Source organism: Poecilia mexicana, unplaced genomic scaffold (assembly GCF_051168715.1).
Source record: "Poecilia mexicana isolate PSO_F unplaced genomic scaffold, ASM5116871v1 scaffold_2, whole genome shotgun sequence".
NCBI classification, from domain to species: Eukaryota; Metazoa; Chordata; class Actinopteri; order Cyprinodontiformes; family Poeciliidae; genus Poecilia; species Poecilia mexicana.
In genome coordinates this window covers 45588762-45608168 of record NW_028263371.1, presented here as the reverse complement: position 1 = coordinate 45608168, position 19407 = coordinate 45588762, and the positions used below count along the sequence as shown (strand labels likewise).

Genomic DNA, 19407 nt, shown 5'->3' with positions numbered 1-19407 from the left:
TTTGCCCCCTTATCTTTATCACCAAAAGACTTCAAAACATTCAGCTATTGTTTTCAGTGCTGTTTTCAGTGCTCATTCACAGGGGCTTGAGCTTTCTATTAACCGGAGACACTTTCATTGATTTATCAGACACACAGGCTCTTGCTGAGTCATCTTTAAAGTAACAGTAATGTGGATGCATCCTGATCTTGGAAGTAGTTTGACTTGTTTTAAAAACCTGGCAGAAAACCTGACAAGACCATGGCAGTTTACTAAGTTTAGGTTTTGGCTGCTAGCCAAATAAGAAACACATGACATAAGGAATTGAAATTAATCAAAGTAAAAGTTTAGGTGTTCTGGGGCTTCTTTATTTTATGTTGTTGAATTTTGTTTTTGGCTCAACACAAGAGGTCATTATTGTCTTTTCTACATTATACAATCTAGGGTCCTGTGAGGCATTTCACATGTATTTTATTCCACTTTAGGAACTTTAAAAGTCAGAAGATGTTTGGATAGGTTTCACATTTGAAGTATCACTTCAAACTATAATAAAGATTTAGGATCCTTATCTTAAATGTTAATCCTGTTGATCAAATGCTTAGGTTCACATTATTCATCTTGCTCTTATTGAAAAATTAAAACATTAAAAACAATAATCTTTAGGGCCTATATTGCTGCTCTTTGACAAAGACCTTTTCTCCATTCTGTTTGATTCAATATAATACAACACAAAACAGAACTTCAGAGCCAAAAGACTTTTTGTTTTCAAGATTTAACTTCCCAACCTCTGAATCTGTGGTTTTGCTTCTGCCTTCTGAAATTTGAGGTGCACACACACGGGAACAAAACACCACACATAATGAGCAGGGTGGTGACCTCCTTTAGCATTGTGTGTGTGTTTGTAAAATGGGCGATCTTATCCTGGTTTCACAAGTAAGGTTCTCTGATTTCATCTCAGGTTGAATCACAGTATATTATAGCTGTACGTGCTGTATATAAAAGCAGCGTACTATAGGCGTTTCCAACACTATCCTCTTTCTGATACCTGAACGTCAGGCGAGAGACAGAAAATATGGTAAGATGTGAGTTTGTTAGTCGGACGTACAAAGTTTCTTTTTTAGATGTAGGTTGATTTTTTTATTATTATGTCTAACTCTATAGAAAGCAGCATGCCTAAGTAAAGTTACATTTATTGTTGTGTTTGCAGCGTGAATGCATCTCCATTCATGTGGGCCAAGCTGGGGCTCAGATTGGTAATGCTTGCTGGGAGCTGTACTGTCTGGAACATGGGATCCAGCCAGATGGACAAATACCAAATGACAAGACCCCTGGAGGGGATGATTCCTTCAATACCTTCTTTAGTGAGACAGGGGCAGGAAAACACGTTCCCAGGGCCATCTTTGTCGACCTTGAGCCCACCGTCATTGGTATGTGACAGATATCTTTTACATATTTTAAACCTATACATGGGCATTTGAGAATTTGAGAGTGTTTTGTATTTTTCTACAATTTATTAGTACAGTTTAAATATGTACAAATGAGTAATTACCTGCTTTATATGTTGTAAGTTTCCTTGTGCCATCATTTAGTGTGATGCTAGAGTATTTTAATGTTAAGTATATGTGGCAATATATATACTTATATATATATATATATATATATATATATATATTGTTGTCTATTTGTTTTGTTAATTTATTGCTCATTTACAGATGAGGTGCGTACAGGAACCTACCGTCAGCTGTTCCACCCTGAGCAGATGATTACAGGAAAAGAAGATGCTGCCAACAACTACGCCCGTGGTCACTACACCATTGGCAAAGAGATCATTGATCTTGTTTTGGACAGAACACGTAAACTGGTGAGTCTACGAGAGCTAACGTCACAAGTTTGTAATGTGCGAGGATATTACTATTTGGTTATTTTAACAAATATGAATATGTGATTTTCAGGCTGATCAGTGCACTGGTCTGCAAGGTTTTCTCATCTTCCACTCCTTTGGCGGCGGTACCGGCTCTGGTTTTACCTCCCTGCTAATGGAGAGGCTGTCTGTTGATTATGGGAAAAAGTCAAAGCTTGAGTTTGCCATCTACCCAGCACCCCAGGTTTCTACAGCAGTAGTAGAGCCTTACAACTCCATCCTGACCACCCACACCACACTGGAGCACTCCGATTGTGCCTTCATGGTCGACAATGAGGCCATCTATGATATCTGCCGCAGAAATCTTGACATTGAGAGACCAACCTACAGCAACCTGAACAGGCTCATCAGCCAGATTGTGTCCTCAATCACAGCATCCCTGCGCTTTGACGGAGCCCTGAATGTTGACCTGACAGAGTTTCAGACCAACTTGGTGCCTTATCCTCGTATCCACTTCCCTCTGGCCACCTATGCTCCAGTGATCTCTTCTGAGAAAGCCTACCATGAGCAGCTGTCTGTGGCTGACATCACTAACACCTGCTTTGAGCCAGCTAATCAGATGGTGAAGTGTGACCCACGTCGTGGCAAATACATGGCTTGCTGTCTGCTATACCGTGGTGATGTTGTACCCAAAGATGTCAACTCGGCTATTGCCGCCATCAAGACCAAACGTACCATCCAGTTTGTGGACTGGTGCCCCACAGGTTTCAAGGTGGGGATCAACTACCAGCCTCCAACTGTGGTTCCTGGAGGAGACCTTGCTAAGGTGCAAAGAGCTGTGTGCATGCTGAGCAACACCACCGCCATCGCTGAGGCTTGGGCCAGGCTCGACCACAAGTTTGATCTCATGTATGCCAAGAGAGCCTTTGTCCACTGGTATGTTGGAGAGGGAATGGAGGAGGGAGAGTTTTCAGAGGCCAGAGAAGATTTGGCTGCTTTGGAGAAAGATTATGAAGAGGTGGGTGCTGACAACGTAGATGACGAGAATGATGAAGAAGAATACTAAGCAGGCTTTGTCTAAAGTCTGCTGTTAGACAATGTTATTAGATGCCTTCCTGGCTTTAAGAGCATTTACGCAGCTAAATTTTGTGCAACAAGTTGAAATATAAAAAACAGAGACCCTATCCGACATTTGTAAATGTGGTTACATATTAGTCCAATATTAATTCCGTTATGCAGGTTCAAAATAGAACAACTGTGGAAAATAAGTCAAATTACGTTTTTATCCATCTCATTTTTCGATATCCAGATAAGATCTATATTGTTTACCCAACTTTTTTGCTGATGCAACTTTTGTTCAGCTACCAATAAAGTAGGGATTTTTTTTTTTTGGCTAAGGACCTGCTTAACACACAAATAAAACTAGGAAATAGATGAAAAATCTACATATTTATTCAAATCAAATCCCAATCTTACATTTGAAAGGCATAAACTTCACATTGTGTCACTCGGTAATAAAAAAAATCTAATTTCACTTGTCCAAGCATTGTCCGTTTTGAAAATCTACTGATTGTATTTGTAATCGTTTGGTGTGTTGCCATCAAAATGTTTCTGTGTTAAACAGAACACGGTTGCTTTTTTGTTTGAGCATTTCTTTAAGCTGTTTTGTCCGGCTAGAAAACTTAGACCAAACCCTTCACTTTGTTCCCCTCCCCCCCCCAGTATCCTCTCCCATGAGGAATGCAAGTTATGAAAGGACTCCTATGTCAGTTTCTACGTTCCGTTCAGCTGTGACTCAGTTAGAGTTGAGAACCATAGAGAATAACTGATGTCCTCACTGGCTGGGGTTGTTTGTGTAGCTCATTCTCAGACAGCAGGCTGTAGCAACAATAGGATCCCAGTTCAGTTTTGCATGCATGTATGAATAACAGCTTTGTGATTCTATTAGGGCAGTTTTATTTTGTTTAGTCTTGTGTTATGCTGTACTATACGGTTGGTTCAATGTTTTAACTCTGTTTTGAACTGATCACAAATTATATACATAAAACCAGTGTACCATTTATTTTAATTCAATCTTTTAGCATTGTCATTATGTGTTCTCCACTTGTTCTATAATTAAAGCTTACGTCTGCCATGTTCAATGCCAACAATAAAATATAATTTTCATGCCATCCAATTGAACTTTGTGTGATTATTCATTGAATTATTCACTTCACGAATTTGGCCATGAAGGCAAGTGTGTAGAAACAATTGCAAAAGTTTATTACAGCAAAATTTGTGCTTGTAAATGATTCAAGGCAACAAACAAAAGTAATTCTCACATTTTTGGTATTGTCCACAAATATACGAACATATAGAGACCATTAAAAATTGCATAAAAGGTCAGACAGGGGAATTAAACTGATACCTTCAGAACTTGTAAGTGTTTTTTGCAACGCCCTAAACACTGTATAAATCTGTTTTAAGGTTTCTATAATGAAAAGCAACGGCAGGAACTTGCCTCTTTTTTTTCTCTTAACTGCTGTTCCCTCCCGCCAATAAACTATGCAGCTGCTTTCTGTGGTTTACTGCCAGCCCCCTTCACATCCTTGTGTATATAAGCCCTGGCTCTCCCTTTTTCCTGCACTTCTCCCTTGTGTCTGAATCCTCATCGTCAGTCGAAGGACAAGCAGACAAAATGGTGAGTAGCTGCTTAGCTGATGACATAGCTTGGAAATTTCCACTGTCTATTTTCATTGTTTACCTTCAACATGTGAGCCTCTTTAAAGCTAAGTTGCTTCTGCTGCAATAAATGTTTTGATACAAAGGGAACTTTTCCCCCTGTGAGCAGTAATCAATGAGAATGCATTTTACATAACAAAGCCTTTCAGAGAGTGTTTATTGACTAGTTGGAGGAGGGGAGTGGGAGTATTTGTAATTCAGGAAAAAAAATTAACAATTCATGTAGACTTGACAAAACTTGATCAGATAACGGAGAATTCATATGTTACAAAAATTTTATTACCAGATGTGTTTCATGTTAGCATGTCTTGTTAAGAAGCAGAAAACATATCCAAATAAGGACAAAGAAAAAATCTAGATTTACTGTTCTCTTTTCTCAGTGGGACTGGTCATGGTAATCGTGGCAGTGGGAGGGATGAAATAAACAGGAAAGAGAAAAGAGGAGTGGTTTGCCTGCAGTGCATGCTAGATGGCAGACATTTTGTAAGGAATCTTTGCTTTAGGAAATGTGGAGAAAGAGGAAGAGAGAGAGGGAGAGAGAGAGAGAGAGAGAGAGAGAGAGAGAGAGAGAGAGAGAGAGAGAGGGAGACATCTCTTAGTGTTACACAGCACTACAGTCTGCAGCTGTGGACAGGATGGGAGGAGGGATCCAAATGGGGGAGGGGATGTGGAAAGGGAGGGATACAGGAATGGGAGGTGTGGGTAAGAATTTTCCATCTTCTTGACGCATGGCCTTCCTGTCTGCCAAATAATCTATTTTTTGAAAGCCAAGACACAATGGAGACTTCCTTATATGTTTCAGTGACGCCCAGATATGCTTCTTAGTTACTCTAGTGCCTGCAGTGTTTGGTGCTATAATTCAAGCTCTGTGTGCAAACATTCTCACAAAGTATATGAACATATGCTGATAATAAAGTAATCAACCTTCTCTCCTATTTCTTTAGCGTGAGTGTATTTCTATGCATGTTGGCCAAGCTGGAGCCCAAATGGGCAATGCATGTTGGGAGCTGTACTGTCTTGAACATGGAATCCAGCCAGATGGTCAGATGCCTTCTGACAAGACTATTGGAGGAGGGGATGACTCCTTCAACACCTTCTTCAGTGAGACAGGGGCAGGAAAGCATGTACCCAGAGCCATCTTTGTCGATCTGGAGCCTACTGTCATTGGTCAGCAGTCTGTAGATGAACAATCACTTAGAAATATTTGACATTGTGAATTAGTTGTCATTTTAATCTTTCTATTGCTCATTTACAGATGAGGTGCGTACAGGAACGTACCGTCAGCTGTTCCACCCTGAGCAGCTTATTACAGGAAAGGAAGATGCTGCCAACAACTACGCCCGTGGTCACTACACCATTGGCAAGGAGATCATAGATCTTGTTTTGGACAGAACACGTAAACTGGTGAGGGTTTGAAGGCTTTTTGCTTTAGCTTTACAGGATTTTGATTTCTTGAGAGGCTGTGGTTAACTTATACCTCTGGCTGGAGACAACTTCTAATTCCTCACAAACCTTTTTTTTTTTTTTCAGGCTGATCAGTGCACTGGTCTGCAAGGTTTTCTCATCTTCCACTCCTTTGGTGGAGGAACTGGTTCTGGTTTTACCTCCCTGCTGATGGAAAGACTCTCCGTCGACTATGGGAAAAAGTCCAAACTTGAATTTGCTGTCTACCCAGCACCCCAGGTTTCTACAGCAGTAGTGGAGCCTTACAACTCCATCCTGACCACCCACACCACATTGGAGCACTCCGACTGTGCCTTCATGGTGGACAATGAGGCCATCTATGATATCTGCCGTAGAAATCTTGACATTGAGAGACCAACCTACACCAACCTGAACAGGCTTATTGGCCAGATTGTGTCCTCAATCACAGCATCCCTGCGTTTTGATGGAGCCCTGAATGTTGACCTGACAGAGTTTCAGACCAACTTGGTGCCTTATCCTCGTATCCACTTCCCTCTGGCCACCTATGCTCCAGTGATCTCTGCTGAGAAAGCCTACCATGAACAACTATCTGTGGCTGACATCACCAACGCATGCTTCGAACCAGCTAATCAGATGGTTAAATGTGACCCACGTCATGGCAAATACATGGCTTGCTGTCTGCTATACCGTGGCGATGTTGTACCCAAAGATGTCAACTCGGCCATTGCCGCCATCAAGACCAAACGTACCATCCAGTTCGTGGACTGGTGTCCCACAGGTTTCAAGGTGGGGATCAACTACCAGCCTCCAACTGTGGTTCCTGGAGGAGACCTTGCTAAGGTGCAAAGAGCTGTGTGCATGCTGAGCAACACCACCGCCATCGCTGAGGCTTGGGCCAGGCTCGACCACAAGTTTGATCTCATGTATGCCAAGAGAGCCTTTGTCCACTGGTATGTTGGAGAGGGAATGGAGGAGGGAGAGTTCTCAGAGGCCAGAGAAGATATGGCTGCTTTGGAAAAAGATTATGAAGAGGTGGGCACCGACAGCATGGGAGATGAGGATGAAGAGGGAGAGGAGTATTAAGGGGGCTAAAACCAGCACACATTCCAAATGTTGCTCTGAATAGAGCACATTCCCAGCAGCATCCATAAATGCTGAGAAGGTGATCTGTCAGTATTATCAATAAAGGCTCAAATGAATGAATTAGGTGAATTGTGTTCTTTTTGAAAGTTAAATGCATAGCAAATAAGGTTAAAAGACCTATTCATCATGGGAATCAATTGTGCAAAGCAAATAAATAAGCAAAAGCAATCAGGAGGCATTTTTTTTCTGTGACACACCTCACATGACTGCCTGAGAGGAACTGCACAACTGTAGTATAAATGTGACTCATAATCAGAGTTGGCTAGAATATTCAAATATTGTACTCAAGTAACAGTAGCACTTAATCAACATATTTTATTGAATTAATAGTAAGAAAGAATTGTCCAAGAAATTACTCAAGTATTTGAGTTCACAGTAAGAGCAAAAAAAGTATTATGTAAAAAAGCTACTTGAGTACTGAGAACTAATCAGAAAATGTTATTTATAATTTAGAAAGTCAGACATACAAAAATATGAACTTATTTGCAAATTCTTGTTTTACAGATTAAAATGTATTCAATAAGTACATCAGCAACAGTTATGAAAAGCCTTATTTTAATATATTAGTCGTCAATAAGTACAATGTTTGCAGGTTTAATTTTGTGTTGTGTGAATTATTATTTACAAAAATGTTGAGCTCATTTTTGTTTACATTAGTCATTATACAATTGCCTACGTTAACCAGTAAACACACCGTTTAGACTGAGCGACGTGGCGAGATCGTTCAGTCACTCACCACTTACAGCTTGAAAACTATACAACAGCAACAACAACAACAACAACAACAATAATCTCTGATTGTTTTTATGTGAGTACAACGATGCAGTAAAATTACCCCTGCTGGACATAAACGCCGTCACAGCAGTCTTTGACCAGGGTCGGGTTGCTATTTGAAGAATTTCAAAAATATAAATGTAATCTGTTTTATTTGCATCCATCCGTTCAGGATAAATTAGTTACAAAAGGTTTTGTTTCTAACTAAACCCAGGCTGTGAGTTATTTTAAATCTATCTAAACTTCTTGTTTAGTTAGAAACACCAGAGCGCCACCTTCTGGCTTCTCTCCAGATCAGTTCAGATTAAAGAACTGTTCCTGGCTTTGTTTATTTTCCCCCTCCGTGGGCTGCCACCTCATCGTAGTGGAGGGGTTTGAGTGTCCCAGTGATCCTAGGGCTCTATTTGCCGCGGCAAACGGATCCTAAGTGGGGTATCGGACCAAGAGCAGCCCAAAGATCGCTTAGAAATATGAACACAGAATGTTCCTATTTATAGACGGGGTTCCCGCTTACAACCATAGCTATTGCCCGAAGTCAGTTTCTCCCAGAGTTTTATCTGCCTTGCGGGCCACCAGGCTTTATGTTTTACTTTATCTCCAATGCTTAATGCAAAAGCAAACTTTTCTGGAGATGAAGTTTGACATCTCATAAACATTGGCAGTAATGTTAAACATCAAGGATAACTTTAAGCATTATCCTTGATTAAGTAAAAAATCAGGGACGTTAAATATCTTGCATGTTAAATGGTAAACATTGGATGGCATTAATATGTATTGTAGAAGTCCATACTACTCGGTTTATTAAGGAAAATTGTCCGTTTACCCCAGAGTGCAATGGTTAGACACACATAATTTGTAGTTGTGCATTGGCAAGGAGTTGATAATTAGTGTTGCTGTATGATTATTTAAATAGTCATTATTACTATTGTGTATCCTTAGATTTTCTTATCTTATGAGTTAGTTTGTAACCATTTTGTCTACGTAATTTGTTGGCTCTTTAGCACAGCATATTGAACAGGAACGTGGATATTTTTGATAACTGTAAGTCATTAAATTGAAATGAGGTGTAAGATTAAATAAGTGTTCTTCCATATTAATGCACAAAAAAGAGTTTGTGGTGATCTGTATTTGTAGATGTCTGTGTTTAATTTAATTTCGATAAGAACTTTGCCCTGTCTGATACTATTTTATTCTTACAAACATCTGCATTTAAAATATATTTTTTTAAAAGGTAGGATATTCTAAAAAGATTAGTGCATACAACTGCGATAGCTTTTCATTTTAAACGGATAGGATATTCTGATGAAGGAAGTGCTATTTTTTTGTGGTTTTGTCGTGTATATAAATTGTTCCAATGATATATGATGTCCAATGATATACCAAGCATAACTCCAAAGCTTCGGTCTCGTCACTCAAAGAATTTCACCCAACAATGATACTTAACATTAACTCAACCGCCATAGTTTTCGGTTTGTAAACATGACAGTAGAAGTTTTAGACGAGAGTGGGCGGGGCTTGTGACGTGTAGTAAACGCTGGTATTTTCTAGACGTCTTCTGTCCGCTCGCAGTGACGTAGCGGCTCAGCTCAGACCAGCGGCACTCAACGTAAACTGGGTTATCTGTCTTCATGTCCTCTCTTGTGAAAACACGGGAGCACAGCACGAGGGCTTAACCATAACCTGCAGTGACACTGTATCCCTGGAAAACATATTCGTGACGAGACATCTTGGAAGCAAAACAGAAAAGGGAGGTGGCTACTTGGTTGTCACCAGAGAAAATTATTCCACAAGACATTAACTGTCATCTGTAAGGAGGGCAAACGGCTCAACTGCCTGGATCGTAACACTTGAAAGGTATGTAATTTTTTGTCTGCAGCGTGTAAGGTGTGGCTATCATCAGCTAACATTACACTCAGTTATTTGTTTATAATAAGCCCAAATTCACCATAAAAGGAATTATGTGGCTCTGATATTATGAAACAATGGTTACTCCCCCAACTGTACGCACTGAAAGAGCACAGCACCTGTGCATGTAAGCACATTTGCCGTGTTTAGGCTTCTTATGGCCTAGTGTCATGACAGCAGCAGTTGTCAGATGCCACAGTCCTGCATATAACACTTGTGTGAGCGCATGGAGTTCCCCGAGGGGAGATAAAAAGTTAAGTTTAGTTTAGTTTCTCCTGCTTGGAAACTGCTGCAGCAGGAGACTAATGAGATTGGCATGATGGTTAACGTGTTGTGGCTATTATAAATTTGCTGACTACACTAAGGTCAAGGACACTACAATACTTACTTTCCAAAGCGTTTTTAATGCTTTAAGCGAGCTACTATTTCTATCTGCATTTAGCTGGTAGTTGGGATTTGAAGAGATTTTTTGCTATTTTAAAAAAGTACTTAAAAGTAACCGTAACTGCTATACTTTAGTAATGAGCACAGGATTGTGTTTTTTTAAGCATCAATTTGCAATGCGTCACATATTATTATTATTATTATTAAAAAATAGGCATTTTTAACGAAAATTTACCCATTATGGATTTTTTATTAGCAAGCATATTAAAAAAAGTCATCTTTTATAAATCTGATGTATGATTAACTCCTCAGATAGCTTTACTTTCCAAACCATATACCTGTAAAGGAAGAAATAGTTTGAAATTTTAACTAAAATGTAAAGCAGAAGATCAACTGGAGAAACTAAACAATCCACTGTGCATTTTTCATGCACAGTATTGTTTTTATTTTATGGTACCTTTGCTAAAATACCTATCAAGAATATTTAATGTTATTTTGATAGTTAAGAAGTTTTTGGTGATTCTGCCACAGCTATTTTATCTTACATTTTTTGTAATTGCCTTAATGGACAACAATAATATTCAGTAAGATATTCACCCAGATCAAATATGAGTAAAATATGAGTATATGATTGAATTTCAGAGTGGTGTTTTAAAGAGTGACGCGAGGCGATATGGTGGACTATTATAGTGTGCTGGGAGTGTCCAGGAATGCCTCGCAGGATGACATCAAGAAGGCGTAAGTACAATAAGAGTATTTGATGGCTGTCTGTGGTATGGTCAAGTGTGCATATATATACATATATACATAAAAACGTTATTTCAAATGTAACTTATTGCTGGCCTGGCCATTTAGACGTGGCTAAATGAGAGGGCATTTATAATTCTTAGTTTCAGTTCCATTAATGCAACTAATTTTATAATAATACTATGCTATAAAACATGTTTATTCAATTTGTGTGGTTGTATATTTTGTATTGGCATTTGTTTTTTGAATATCTGATGCAGGTACAGGAAATTGGCCCTGAAATGGCATCCAGATAAAAATCCAGACAACAAGGAAGAGGCAGAGAAAAAATTCAAAGAACTTGCTGAGGCCTATGAAGTCCTGTCTGACAGTAAGTCATAACTTAAAGATTTGTGTTGGTGTGTTTTAAACTCTTCACACTTTACTCAATCAAACAAAAATTAGAATAAAAAACAAAAAAAAACTCTTTTTACCATTTGATGAGATCCTCTTTCAAGCAATTAAAAAAAAAAGTTCTCTTATTCACAACGTGCTAACGGAGCACCATGTAATATTCAGTTTTAACATATTTAACATAACATATTTTTCAACCTAAATTTTTTATTTTTTTTTCAACAGAAAGCAGACGAGGTGCTTATGACAGATATGGAAATGACAATGTGCCACACTCAGGTAAATACACGTACCCTGATGTATGGAAGATCAATAGTTATTAGGCAACTTACTTTAATTGCTGACATTTGATGTTAGCAGTCATCTTGTTTTCCAGTTACTGATATAGTGATACTTGCTTTTTCCTCATCCACTAACTCTGACGTCATCATTTCCCAGGTTCTACCACTACAGACTTCTCAGACCTCCCAGGATTCACCTTCACATTTCGCAACCCGGATGAGGTGTTCAGAGAGTTTTTTGGTGGACAGGATCCTTTTGCTAGCTTTTTTGGTATGTCAAACTGTTGGGACAAGATTAAATTATTTTCTCTTTATGACTTTAAAACATTTTGGAATTTTCTTCTCAGTTAGGAAATAGATGTACATTAATGAAAAAGTCATTAAAGTAACTGATCTCACCTGTACTGGACAAAAATGACATTAGTGGAAATCATCATCCCTTTCCTTGATGCTATTCCTTCTGTATTTATGCGCTGATATATGCTAACATGACTGCATTTCTCATCCAGATGACTTTGCATCGTTTGGAGTCCCAAATTCTCGCCTTGGCCCCGGTCGATTTTTCTCTTTTCCCTCATCTGGAGGTAAACACCTAAGGGCTTAATGCAGCAATAAGCAATTTCATAATATGTTTTCAGTTAAAATAGCTTGTTAACTCTTATCTTTTAACAAATGCTGGATATCTGCAAAAATTCCTGTTTTCTTTCTTTCTTTTTTTTTTTTTTTTGCTTTTCTGCAGTTGAATTTAGCTCCTTTTCCTCCTCTTTCGGTGGTCTCGGTGGGATGGAGAGCATGGGAGGATCTAACTTCAGATCGGTTTCTACCTCCACTCGCATTGTAAATGGAAAAAGCACCACCACCAAGAAGTATGTGAAACCTCCGCTTATAAAACCATTCAGCCAATTAAATACTTCCTTTAGAGTAATTTTTTTAAAGATGAAGTGCAGCTTTTTTCTTTTTCACTAATCCTAGTTTGTTTTATTTGCAGGATAAAGGAAAATGGGAAGGAGAGGATAGAGATTGAAGAGGATGGGGTATTAAAGAGTGTCCTTATCAATGGTAAGAAACTGAACACTATAAGTGGTGAGAAATTTTTAAATATATTATTTTAGTCATAGTATATTTTTCCATTCTCACTTCATTTGGTAACTCTGTTAACCTTTCTCCAGTTTCATTTTTATAAAATGGAATAATTCCTGTTCAATCTATTATGAAGAATATAGCCTTCATATTTAACTTCCTTAAATAAGAGCTAAGAGTTTTATTTACTTTTATTGTGTTTATGTTATTATTAAACTCTCAAAAGGACACAAATGCCTGTTTAAATTGCAGATATCTGAGACCTAAAAGAAATGAGACCATAGTAAATCACTTCCAAACTTTTTCCATCTTTATTGTGACATGTATACTAGGCAATTCAACCCAAAAACAAACAAGACTGTTAATAGGGAGTACATGTTAAACTAAAGAAAGTTAACATATGGGTTCTCATTCTTAAAGCTACAGTATGCAACATTGTTAAAACCGTCACTATACTGTGACAGCATGGTGTAAGAGATAATCTGTGAAAAAAATCTATCTCCTCCAAAAATTGAATAAAAATAATCTTCAAAAACTAGAAGGAGTTGTATAGTTGTGACTATTTTGGAAGTCACTGATCATGTCTACTAGTCATGGCAGCAGGAGTGGATGCCCGTCTGCCACACCAGGGAATCCCCGGTGGGCTGATGGACAAATTTGGGCTGGCTGTTAAAATGTAATCAAAAGAGTATATTAAAAATCATTTTTATTGACCGCGACGTCCCAATGCTTTTTCTTGGACTAATCCAATGAAATCCCTCAGACCTTCTTGGAATGCCCCTCTCCTCTCTTCTGAAGTTATACATTTTTCATTTCATCTGACCGAAGTAGAGAAGCAAGTGGATATTTGGTGGGGCGGGCCCAGAAAAACTGTGAGAAGAAAAGCAAAAAAGCCCCTAAATGGACGCAGAAAAGCCAAACTAACTCACATGTGTACCACACAAACTTCGACCGCTAGAACAGATTGAGGGCTGGAGAAGCAGGGAGAATTAGCGATACAGTGGATTCGTCATCGTCGGAGGAGGATGTTGAGAGAGACGTGACCCAGAGACAGATTGAGGAAGAGGTCAGATTAGCTGCTGTCACCCCGGTAAGAAGGAGTCGAAATGTTCATGTAGACGCACATTTTACATGGGGAGGAGGGTAAATATTTTAGAGGGGTATCCTACATGTAAGCTGGCATACACAAAAAGCAAAAAAGTAAGGAAAAAAAAGTAGAATGGTTAGAAAAAATGTAAAAGAAAAATTATTAGAGACATTTTTACTAAATAATATCTGGGGGAGTTGTAGCCAAAATGCGGAAATGCTCAGCATAAGAAATGACCACAAGACTTATTTTATTTAATCAAACTTAAAACTTGGCTAATAATGTTAGGTTGTAGTGTTATGAGGGATTGGTGCACAAAACTGGAGTTTTGTGCACCAATTATGATGGCCAGCCATGGCCAGAAATGCCAGTGCCTGGAGTTTTGTGCACAAACTGCGTAAAAGAGAGATAAATGCTTTTATAGTGTTTGTTTTATAATAATGCTATGCTTAACTAATATGGTATTTGCTGTGCTACTTAGTATGTTATTTTGATATACAATGTTATGGTTTGCAGCAAGTGTTACACCCTCCAGTAATTTTTCCATAAAATCTTAGTGAAACATTGCTGTGGTGAAATATCTGATTTATCATTGGTAACCAGAGAAAACATTTAGTCAAAGTATCTTTGTTTTTCATAGTTTATGGAGCCACTTTGATGAAGAGCTCTTTATTTTACATGGATACCTTCGCATATCATATAAATAATTATGATGGCCAGCCATGGCCAGAAATGCCAGTGCCGTTTTTTTTTTAATCCCAGTCCAGCCCTGTATTGCAGCTCTACTCTGTTTCATTCTGCAACAGCTTTGAATTAATTTGTATGCCTACTTGCACTTCATGATCCAAAAAATTTTGATATGTGAAAGTGTTTATTGTAGCCAACATGACAATTTGTTCCCCCTAAAAATGCAAATGTTTTATCTAATTCTGAAAGTTATAATGGTGGGATTGTTTCAACCACAGCTCTAACACTACTACATATAACTAATATTGAGTATAAGTACTTAATTTGTTTTACCATATGTTATATAAACATAACCACGTCTCGGTGTGTGTTCCTCGTAGGTGTGGAAGATGAAATGGCTCTCGCAATGGAGCTCAGCAGAAGAGAAGGAGAGAAGTCCTCTCAGAAGCCCTCCATCATGAACGGATCAGCCCGCCACTACGACCGCTCTGCGACTCCACATCGCTCATTTAGTGCAGCTCCCAGCTACAACCATGCGGCCACAGGGGACAGTGAAGATGAAGAAGATGATGAAGACCTTCAGATGGCTTTGGCATGCAGCCTGTCAGAAATGGAGGCCCAGCAGAAAGAAAGTGCTACCACCTTCATACCAGGTGCTGGGGGTAGGGGTAGAACCAAATGCGTTAATGTTGGGGGCTGCATGGGAGAAGGACAAAAAGTTAATTTGTCCAGTGGCTGCAAAGTAGCTGCAGGGGAGCAAGATGACGGAGGTCACTTTAAATCTGGCACAAGTTCTGGAAATATTATTGAAACGAAGCAAAAAGGAACCAAAGAGCCAGACACAGCTGCTGCCACTGCACTTCCGAGTGAAGAAAAGGTCAAACCTGCGGCAAAAACATCTGAAGGCTGTGTGAAAAAGAAAAAGTGTGGGTGTGTTATGTGCTAGTGTGGTTTAAATGCATATTTGGGAAGGCTTCCCATGCTTTTACTTACCATGGTGTCAGCTCGAGTCGCCACACTGCATTGTGAGTGCAAAAATCCTTCTTCAAGGCTAAAGATTTTGATGTCAAAAACAGCAGTTGAAAGAAACAAACTTTAAAGTCTTGCAGGTGATTGTTTTCAGTGTGTAATCTTGACTTATGCACATGAGGTCAAATGAACCTCAAAATTAAACTTGTTTGGATTTGTAGCTGCAAAGGACATCAAATGATTGCTTCTGAATGACTGTGCACTTGCCAGTTTTAATATTTCCACAGATGGGAAAGGGAATGTCTGAGTAGGACGAGAGCTGACAGGTGCAGCGGGTAGGAAGTTAGGTGAGAAACGCTTTGAGTTTTGTATTCTTAAGAGAAATTGTTCGAAATTGGGGATAGTGTGTTTTTTGGATTTTGAGCTACAAGAGATTTGGTTTCAGTGAACAAGTTTGAACTGGGATTGTTCTTTAGCATGTTGGTGCTAAGGAATTAGATGAAAAGTATTAGGTTCTTTTTAAGGAACAAGAAAAAGCCTTATAACAATGAAATGTGTAAGACTGGCTTTGTGTGTGAGTGTGTGGGTTAACTGCAATTCTGCCACAGAATGTTCTTGTTCAGACTCTATGGCAAAGACTGAGTAATTGTAATGTGCCAAACCCATGTCAGTCTGAAACAACAAACTAAAATCAAAAAGCATCACACAGGACGTTCTCTGGCAGTTTTTATCTGTTTGATTACATAAGTCTTTTGTAATTACCTGAGAATCGTTGATTAAAAATGAAATTATTTGAAGCACAACGTTTGAACTTGGACATGTTCAAAATGCACACAATTTTCTTAACAAACTACCTTAAAGAACAGTGTAATTAAATGTACAGTGCCTTGGGAAAGTACCTCTTAGATAATTCCAGCTTAAACGTTTTCTGCAACCAATGTAGACGAAAGGCGTGCCAAGTGAAATTTTTTGATCTACATGATAAGCACCTTAAATAATGCCAAACCTTACACAGAACATCACCTTCAAGACACCATCCCCATTGTAAGACATGGTGGTGGCAGCGTCATTCTGTGGGTATGTTCTTCTCTAGGGAGAGTAAAGATGGTCAGAGTTGACTGGACGGTGAATAGAAGTACAGAGAAACTGTTGCGAAGAGTCTGCAGAAGAGTCAAAGATGTGGTGGAGGTTCACTTTCCAGTGGCACTGAACAGGCAGCCATATCTACAGTAGAATGGTTTATATCAAAGTGTCTTTATCTGTTAGAAAGGCCTAGTCAAAGACTTTAAAATGGATGCTAACTGATCAAATCTATCCAGTCTAACTAAGCTTGATCTGTTTTATTTTTTTGGTTAAAAATGCCTTTACATATGCAAAGATGTGCAAAGACATACTCTAATGGATCAGGAGGGCTGATGTTGTTAAGGCAGAGCTTCAGAATACTATCAGAGCTACACTTACCTTGAATTGGATTGTTGTGACTTCAGGGAGGTAGTTGGTCCTTCAACTGGAGGTCACTGGTTCAATTCCCAACTTTCTCAGTTTTCATTCAGCGGTCTTGGACTAGAGACTAAAATCCCACGTTGCTTCACAATGTGTTGATAAGCTGCTTTAGATAAAAGCCTCCTCTTACCTGATGAAGTGTAACTTTATAATTTCTATTCTTTCTTTTTAAGAAATAACCAACAGATTAAGGCGACAGCAAATAAATTGTGTTACTAATTCACAAGAATGTGAGGTTCTGCTCACTCACTAATAGCTGCCCTTTATATTTTTATGGAGTCTTTAACCTCACCGTTTCACTGTAATGGCACATTACGTAAACTACAGTAATAATTCATTATGTGCAGATCAAAGTGTAGGAATTTAATAGGGTCAGAGAGCTTGTGTGCGTGTGTGTGTGTGTGTGTGTGTGTGTGTGTGTGTGTGTGTGTGTGTGTGTGTGTGTGTGTGTGTGTGTGTGTGTGGGTGTGTGTGTGTGTGTGTGTGTGTGTGTGTGTGTGTGTGTGTGTGTGTTAGTGTGGGCTATTGCTATGATTGGTGCTGTCTGATTTGAAAAAACCTTGTTTTAGACCTTGAATGAGGTAAAAATCATGTTAAATCGTGGTACAATAATTACTGTGAGAAGGATTGTTGTTTTTGTGAAGATCGCATCTTAAGTTAAGAACAGTGTTGTTGGTGCCAAATGCCAAAACATTAAAAGTAAGTTACCAGTAGTGTCTAGTGTTAAAGATATATTTCAGGCAGCATCTGTCTGACTTGATTTTCTGTCTCCTCATACAGCAAAGCGTGAGATTTTGCTGTTCTTCTCTAGGCACACACATTTCATCAGTGCTTTCATTGTTTTACGTTGTGACTGTTTTGGATAAAATTATTACTATCACTGGCAAAGGGGAAAGAAATGAATTATTTTGAAAGAATAAAAGCTCATTCGTCCTCTTAATTGTTAGTGTGAAGAACAACACACTTAACAGTAAAGAGGAGGAATGGTAGAATGTTGTATCAATTGCCTTGCAATATTGTTCTAGTTTGCACTACAGTGTTATTTTTTTAAACATTGCTTAATGGATAATATCAAATAAAAATTGAGCCTTAAGATGAGTTTGGATTATTTTTTTCAGGTTTTTATATTGCCTCTTTCAATCATCTTACTGTGTCTGAAATGATAGTTATATATATATTTTTTTTATTTCCGACTTGTATGACTAAATCCTATCTCATGATATACTTGATCAAATATTTAGTTTTAATCTCGGTGCATGAGTGAAAGCCCTGTCTTATACTTCCTGCTTCCTGTTTCAGACTCAGACTTCAAGGCCTTCACAAGCTAACCTGATTGGCTCTTGCTGCTCTGTGCCCTTAAGCCCAACTTAGAGGTAAAGGACCAGTGTGACTCTGAGACACCCTGAACATTAAACATTTTTCTCTCCTTCTTTTTGATCCCAATGTAGCTTCCTACTGATCATCTTTAAGATAAACTGTAACGCCTTTTTTTAACATCTGTTTTTGCAGGTCAAAGGTCATACTCGCTACAATGCACTTTCTCTGCCCAAGATGTCTCCCATCTCGGAATTAAACTTTAAAAAGCATTGTATTTATTACTTTGTGTGTCTGTATTTGCAGCTGTTGGTAAAGAAAAAGGATGGTTTGAAAACCAAGAAAATAGTTCTTTGTACTATCAAGTCTTTGACTGATTCTTACTAAAGTAGTGCTTTAGAGAACTGGTACAAAATATGTAAGTCCTGTTCAAAGATTAGGAAATGACATATTTGCTTAATGAAGTTATTGGACAAATTAGGAATAATATCTTCAAGACATAAAGCAGAGGAAATAAAGATTTTCTTTCCCACTTTTTACTTGGGTTAATTTTGTGTTAATTTCCCTGTTGTTGGAAGAAGGATTAATTGTAATCATGGACGCACAGTGAAATCTGCTTTTCATCAGAATCAGCTGAATTGAACTTGATTGGGCCTGACAGGCTGGTTTAAAACTCAATTGGTCTTTTTTTTTTTTCTAATCAGTGAACGCACCATACGCAAGATCTGTGGAGGATATGAGTCATGGGGGGGCCGGCCTGGAAGCTTCCTGAGATGTTAAAAAATGAAGTCGGAGAAAGAAAATAAGAAACATTTTACAATTATTCATGTCTGTTGGTTATCCAAGCTGTAAGTAAGTGAGATTTGGGAAGAGTTTCAGCAGATAACAGGAAGGCTACTTTTTGCACAATCAAGTTGCTCGGTTTTTATTCATTTTGAGTTTCAACCTCTGTCATGGAACATTCTGGATCTGGAAGTGTTGGCAACATTTTGGAAAAGTTATGATCTACATTCTCTGGGGAATGCACAGAGCAAAGCCAACTAGACTAATCACTAAAATAAAATTCCGAATACACTTTTAAAATGAATTTCCCTAATAATTTTTATTTATTTTATTAATGTTAGCAAAACCTTTTTTAAAAGCAACTGCTCTCA

At 38.5% G+C, this 19407-nt stretch overlaps 3 protein-coding genes across 5 annotated transcripts; all 3 read left to right on the top strand.

Moving 5' to 3' along the window:
* The first annotated feature begins 976 nt into the window (after positions 1 to 976).
* LOC148160882 (tubulin alpha chain-like) lies at positions 977 to 4011 on the top strand. The gene is made up of 4 exons (XM_088001722.1): positions 977 to 1054; positions 1187 to 1406; positions 1692 to 1840; positions 1932 to 4011. Exons 1-4 carry the CDS (start codon positions 1052 to 1054, stop codon positions 2904 to 2906), a joined length of 1347 nt encoding a protein of 448 aa, XP_087857848.1. The 5' UTR covers positions 977 to 1051; the 3' UTR covers positions 2907 to 4011.
* A 354-nt stretch (positions 4012 to 4365) lies between these two features.
* LOC106910559 (tubulin alpha chain) lies at positions 4366 to 7189 on the top strand. Its single transcript, XM_014977227.2, has 4 exons — positions 4366 to 4520; positions 5506 to 5728; positions 5817 to 5965; positions 6092 to 7189. Exons 1-4 carry the CDS (start codon positions 4518 to 4520, stop codon positions 7067 to 7069), a joined length of 1353 nt encoding a protein of 450 aa, XP_014832713.1. The 5' UTR covers positions 4366 to 4517; the 3' UTR covers positions 7070 to 7189.
* Positions 7190 to 9389: 2200 nt separating this feature from the next.
* Positions 9390 to 19336, top strand: dnajb2 (DnaJ heat shock protein family (Hsp40) member B2). 3 transcript variants are annotated; one of them, XM_088001714.1, is made up of 11 exons: positions 9397 to 9757; positions 10835 to 10930; positions 11200 to 11309; positions 11558 to 11611; positions 11771 to 11884; positions 12123 to 12197; positions 12353 to 12479; positions 12602 to 12672; positions 14848 to 15120; positions 18239 to 18312; positions 18958 to 19336. In XM_088001714.1, exons 2-10 carry the CDS (start codon positions 10866 to 10868, stop codon positions 18265 to 18267), a joined length of 918 nt encoding a protein of 305 aa, XP_087857840.1. In that variant the 5' UTR covers positions 9397 to 9757; positions 10835 to 10865; the 3' UTR covers positions 18268 to 18312; positions 18958 to 19336. The 3 variants fall into 3 exon arrangements, with proteins under 3 accessions (XP_014832710.2, XP_087857840.1, XP_014832712.2); XM_014977226.2 differs by lacking the exon at positions 18958 to 19336 and adding an exon at positions 18449 to 18790 and having other exon boundaries at positions 9398 to 9757; XM_014977224.2 differs by lacking the exons at positions 18239 to 18312; positions 18958 to 19336 and having other exon boundaries at positions 9390 to 9757; positions 14848 to 18032.
* The last annotated feature ends 71 nt before the right edge of the window (positions 19337 to 19407 follow it).

Coding starts and splice junctions, on each gene's coding strand:
- dnajb2 (XM_014977224.2), top strand. CDS start 10,866: ATGGTGGACTATTATAGTGTGCTGGGAGTGTCCAGGAATGCCTCGCAG. Junction 11,612..11,770: donor TGACAATGTGCCACACTCAG/GTAAATACACGT, acceptor ATCATTTCCCAG/GTTCTACCACTACAGACTTC. Junction 12,198..12,352: donor CTCTTTTCCCTCATCTGGAG/GTAAACACCTAA, acceptor GCTTTTCTGCAG/TTGAATTTAGCTCCTTTTCC.
- LOC106910559 (XM_014977227.2), top strand. Junction 5,729..5,816: donor TCTGGAGCCTACTGTCATTG/GTCAGCAGTCTG, acceptor GCTCATTTACAG/ATGAGGTGCGTACAGGAACG. Junction 5,966..6,091: donor TGGACAGAACACGTAAACTG/GTGAGGGTTTGA, acceptor TTTTTTTTTCAG/GCTGATCAGTGCACTGGTCT.
- LOC148160882 (XM_088001722.1), top strand. Junction 1,407..1,691: donor CCTTGAGCCCACCGTCATTG/GTATGTGACAGA, acceptor GCTCATTTACAG/ATGAGGTGCGTACAGGAACC. Junction 1,841..1,931: donor TGGACAGAACACGTAAACTG/GTGAGTCTACGA, acceptor TGTGATTTTCAG/GCTGATCAGTGCACTGGTCT.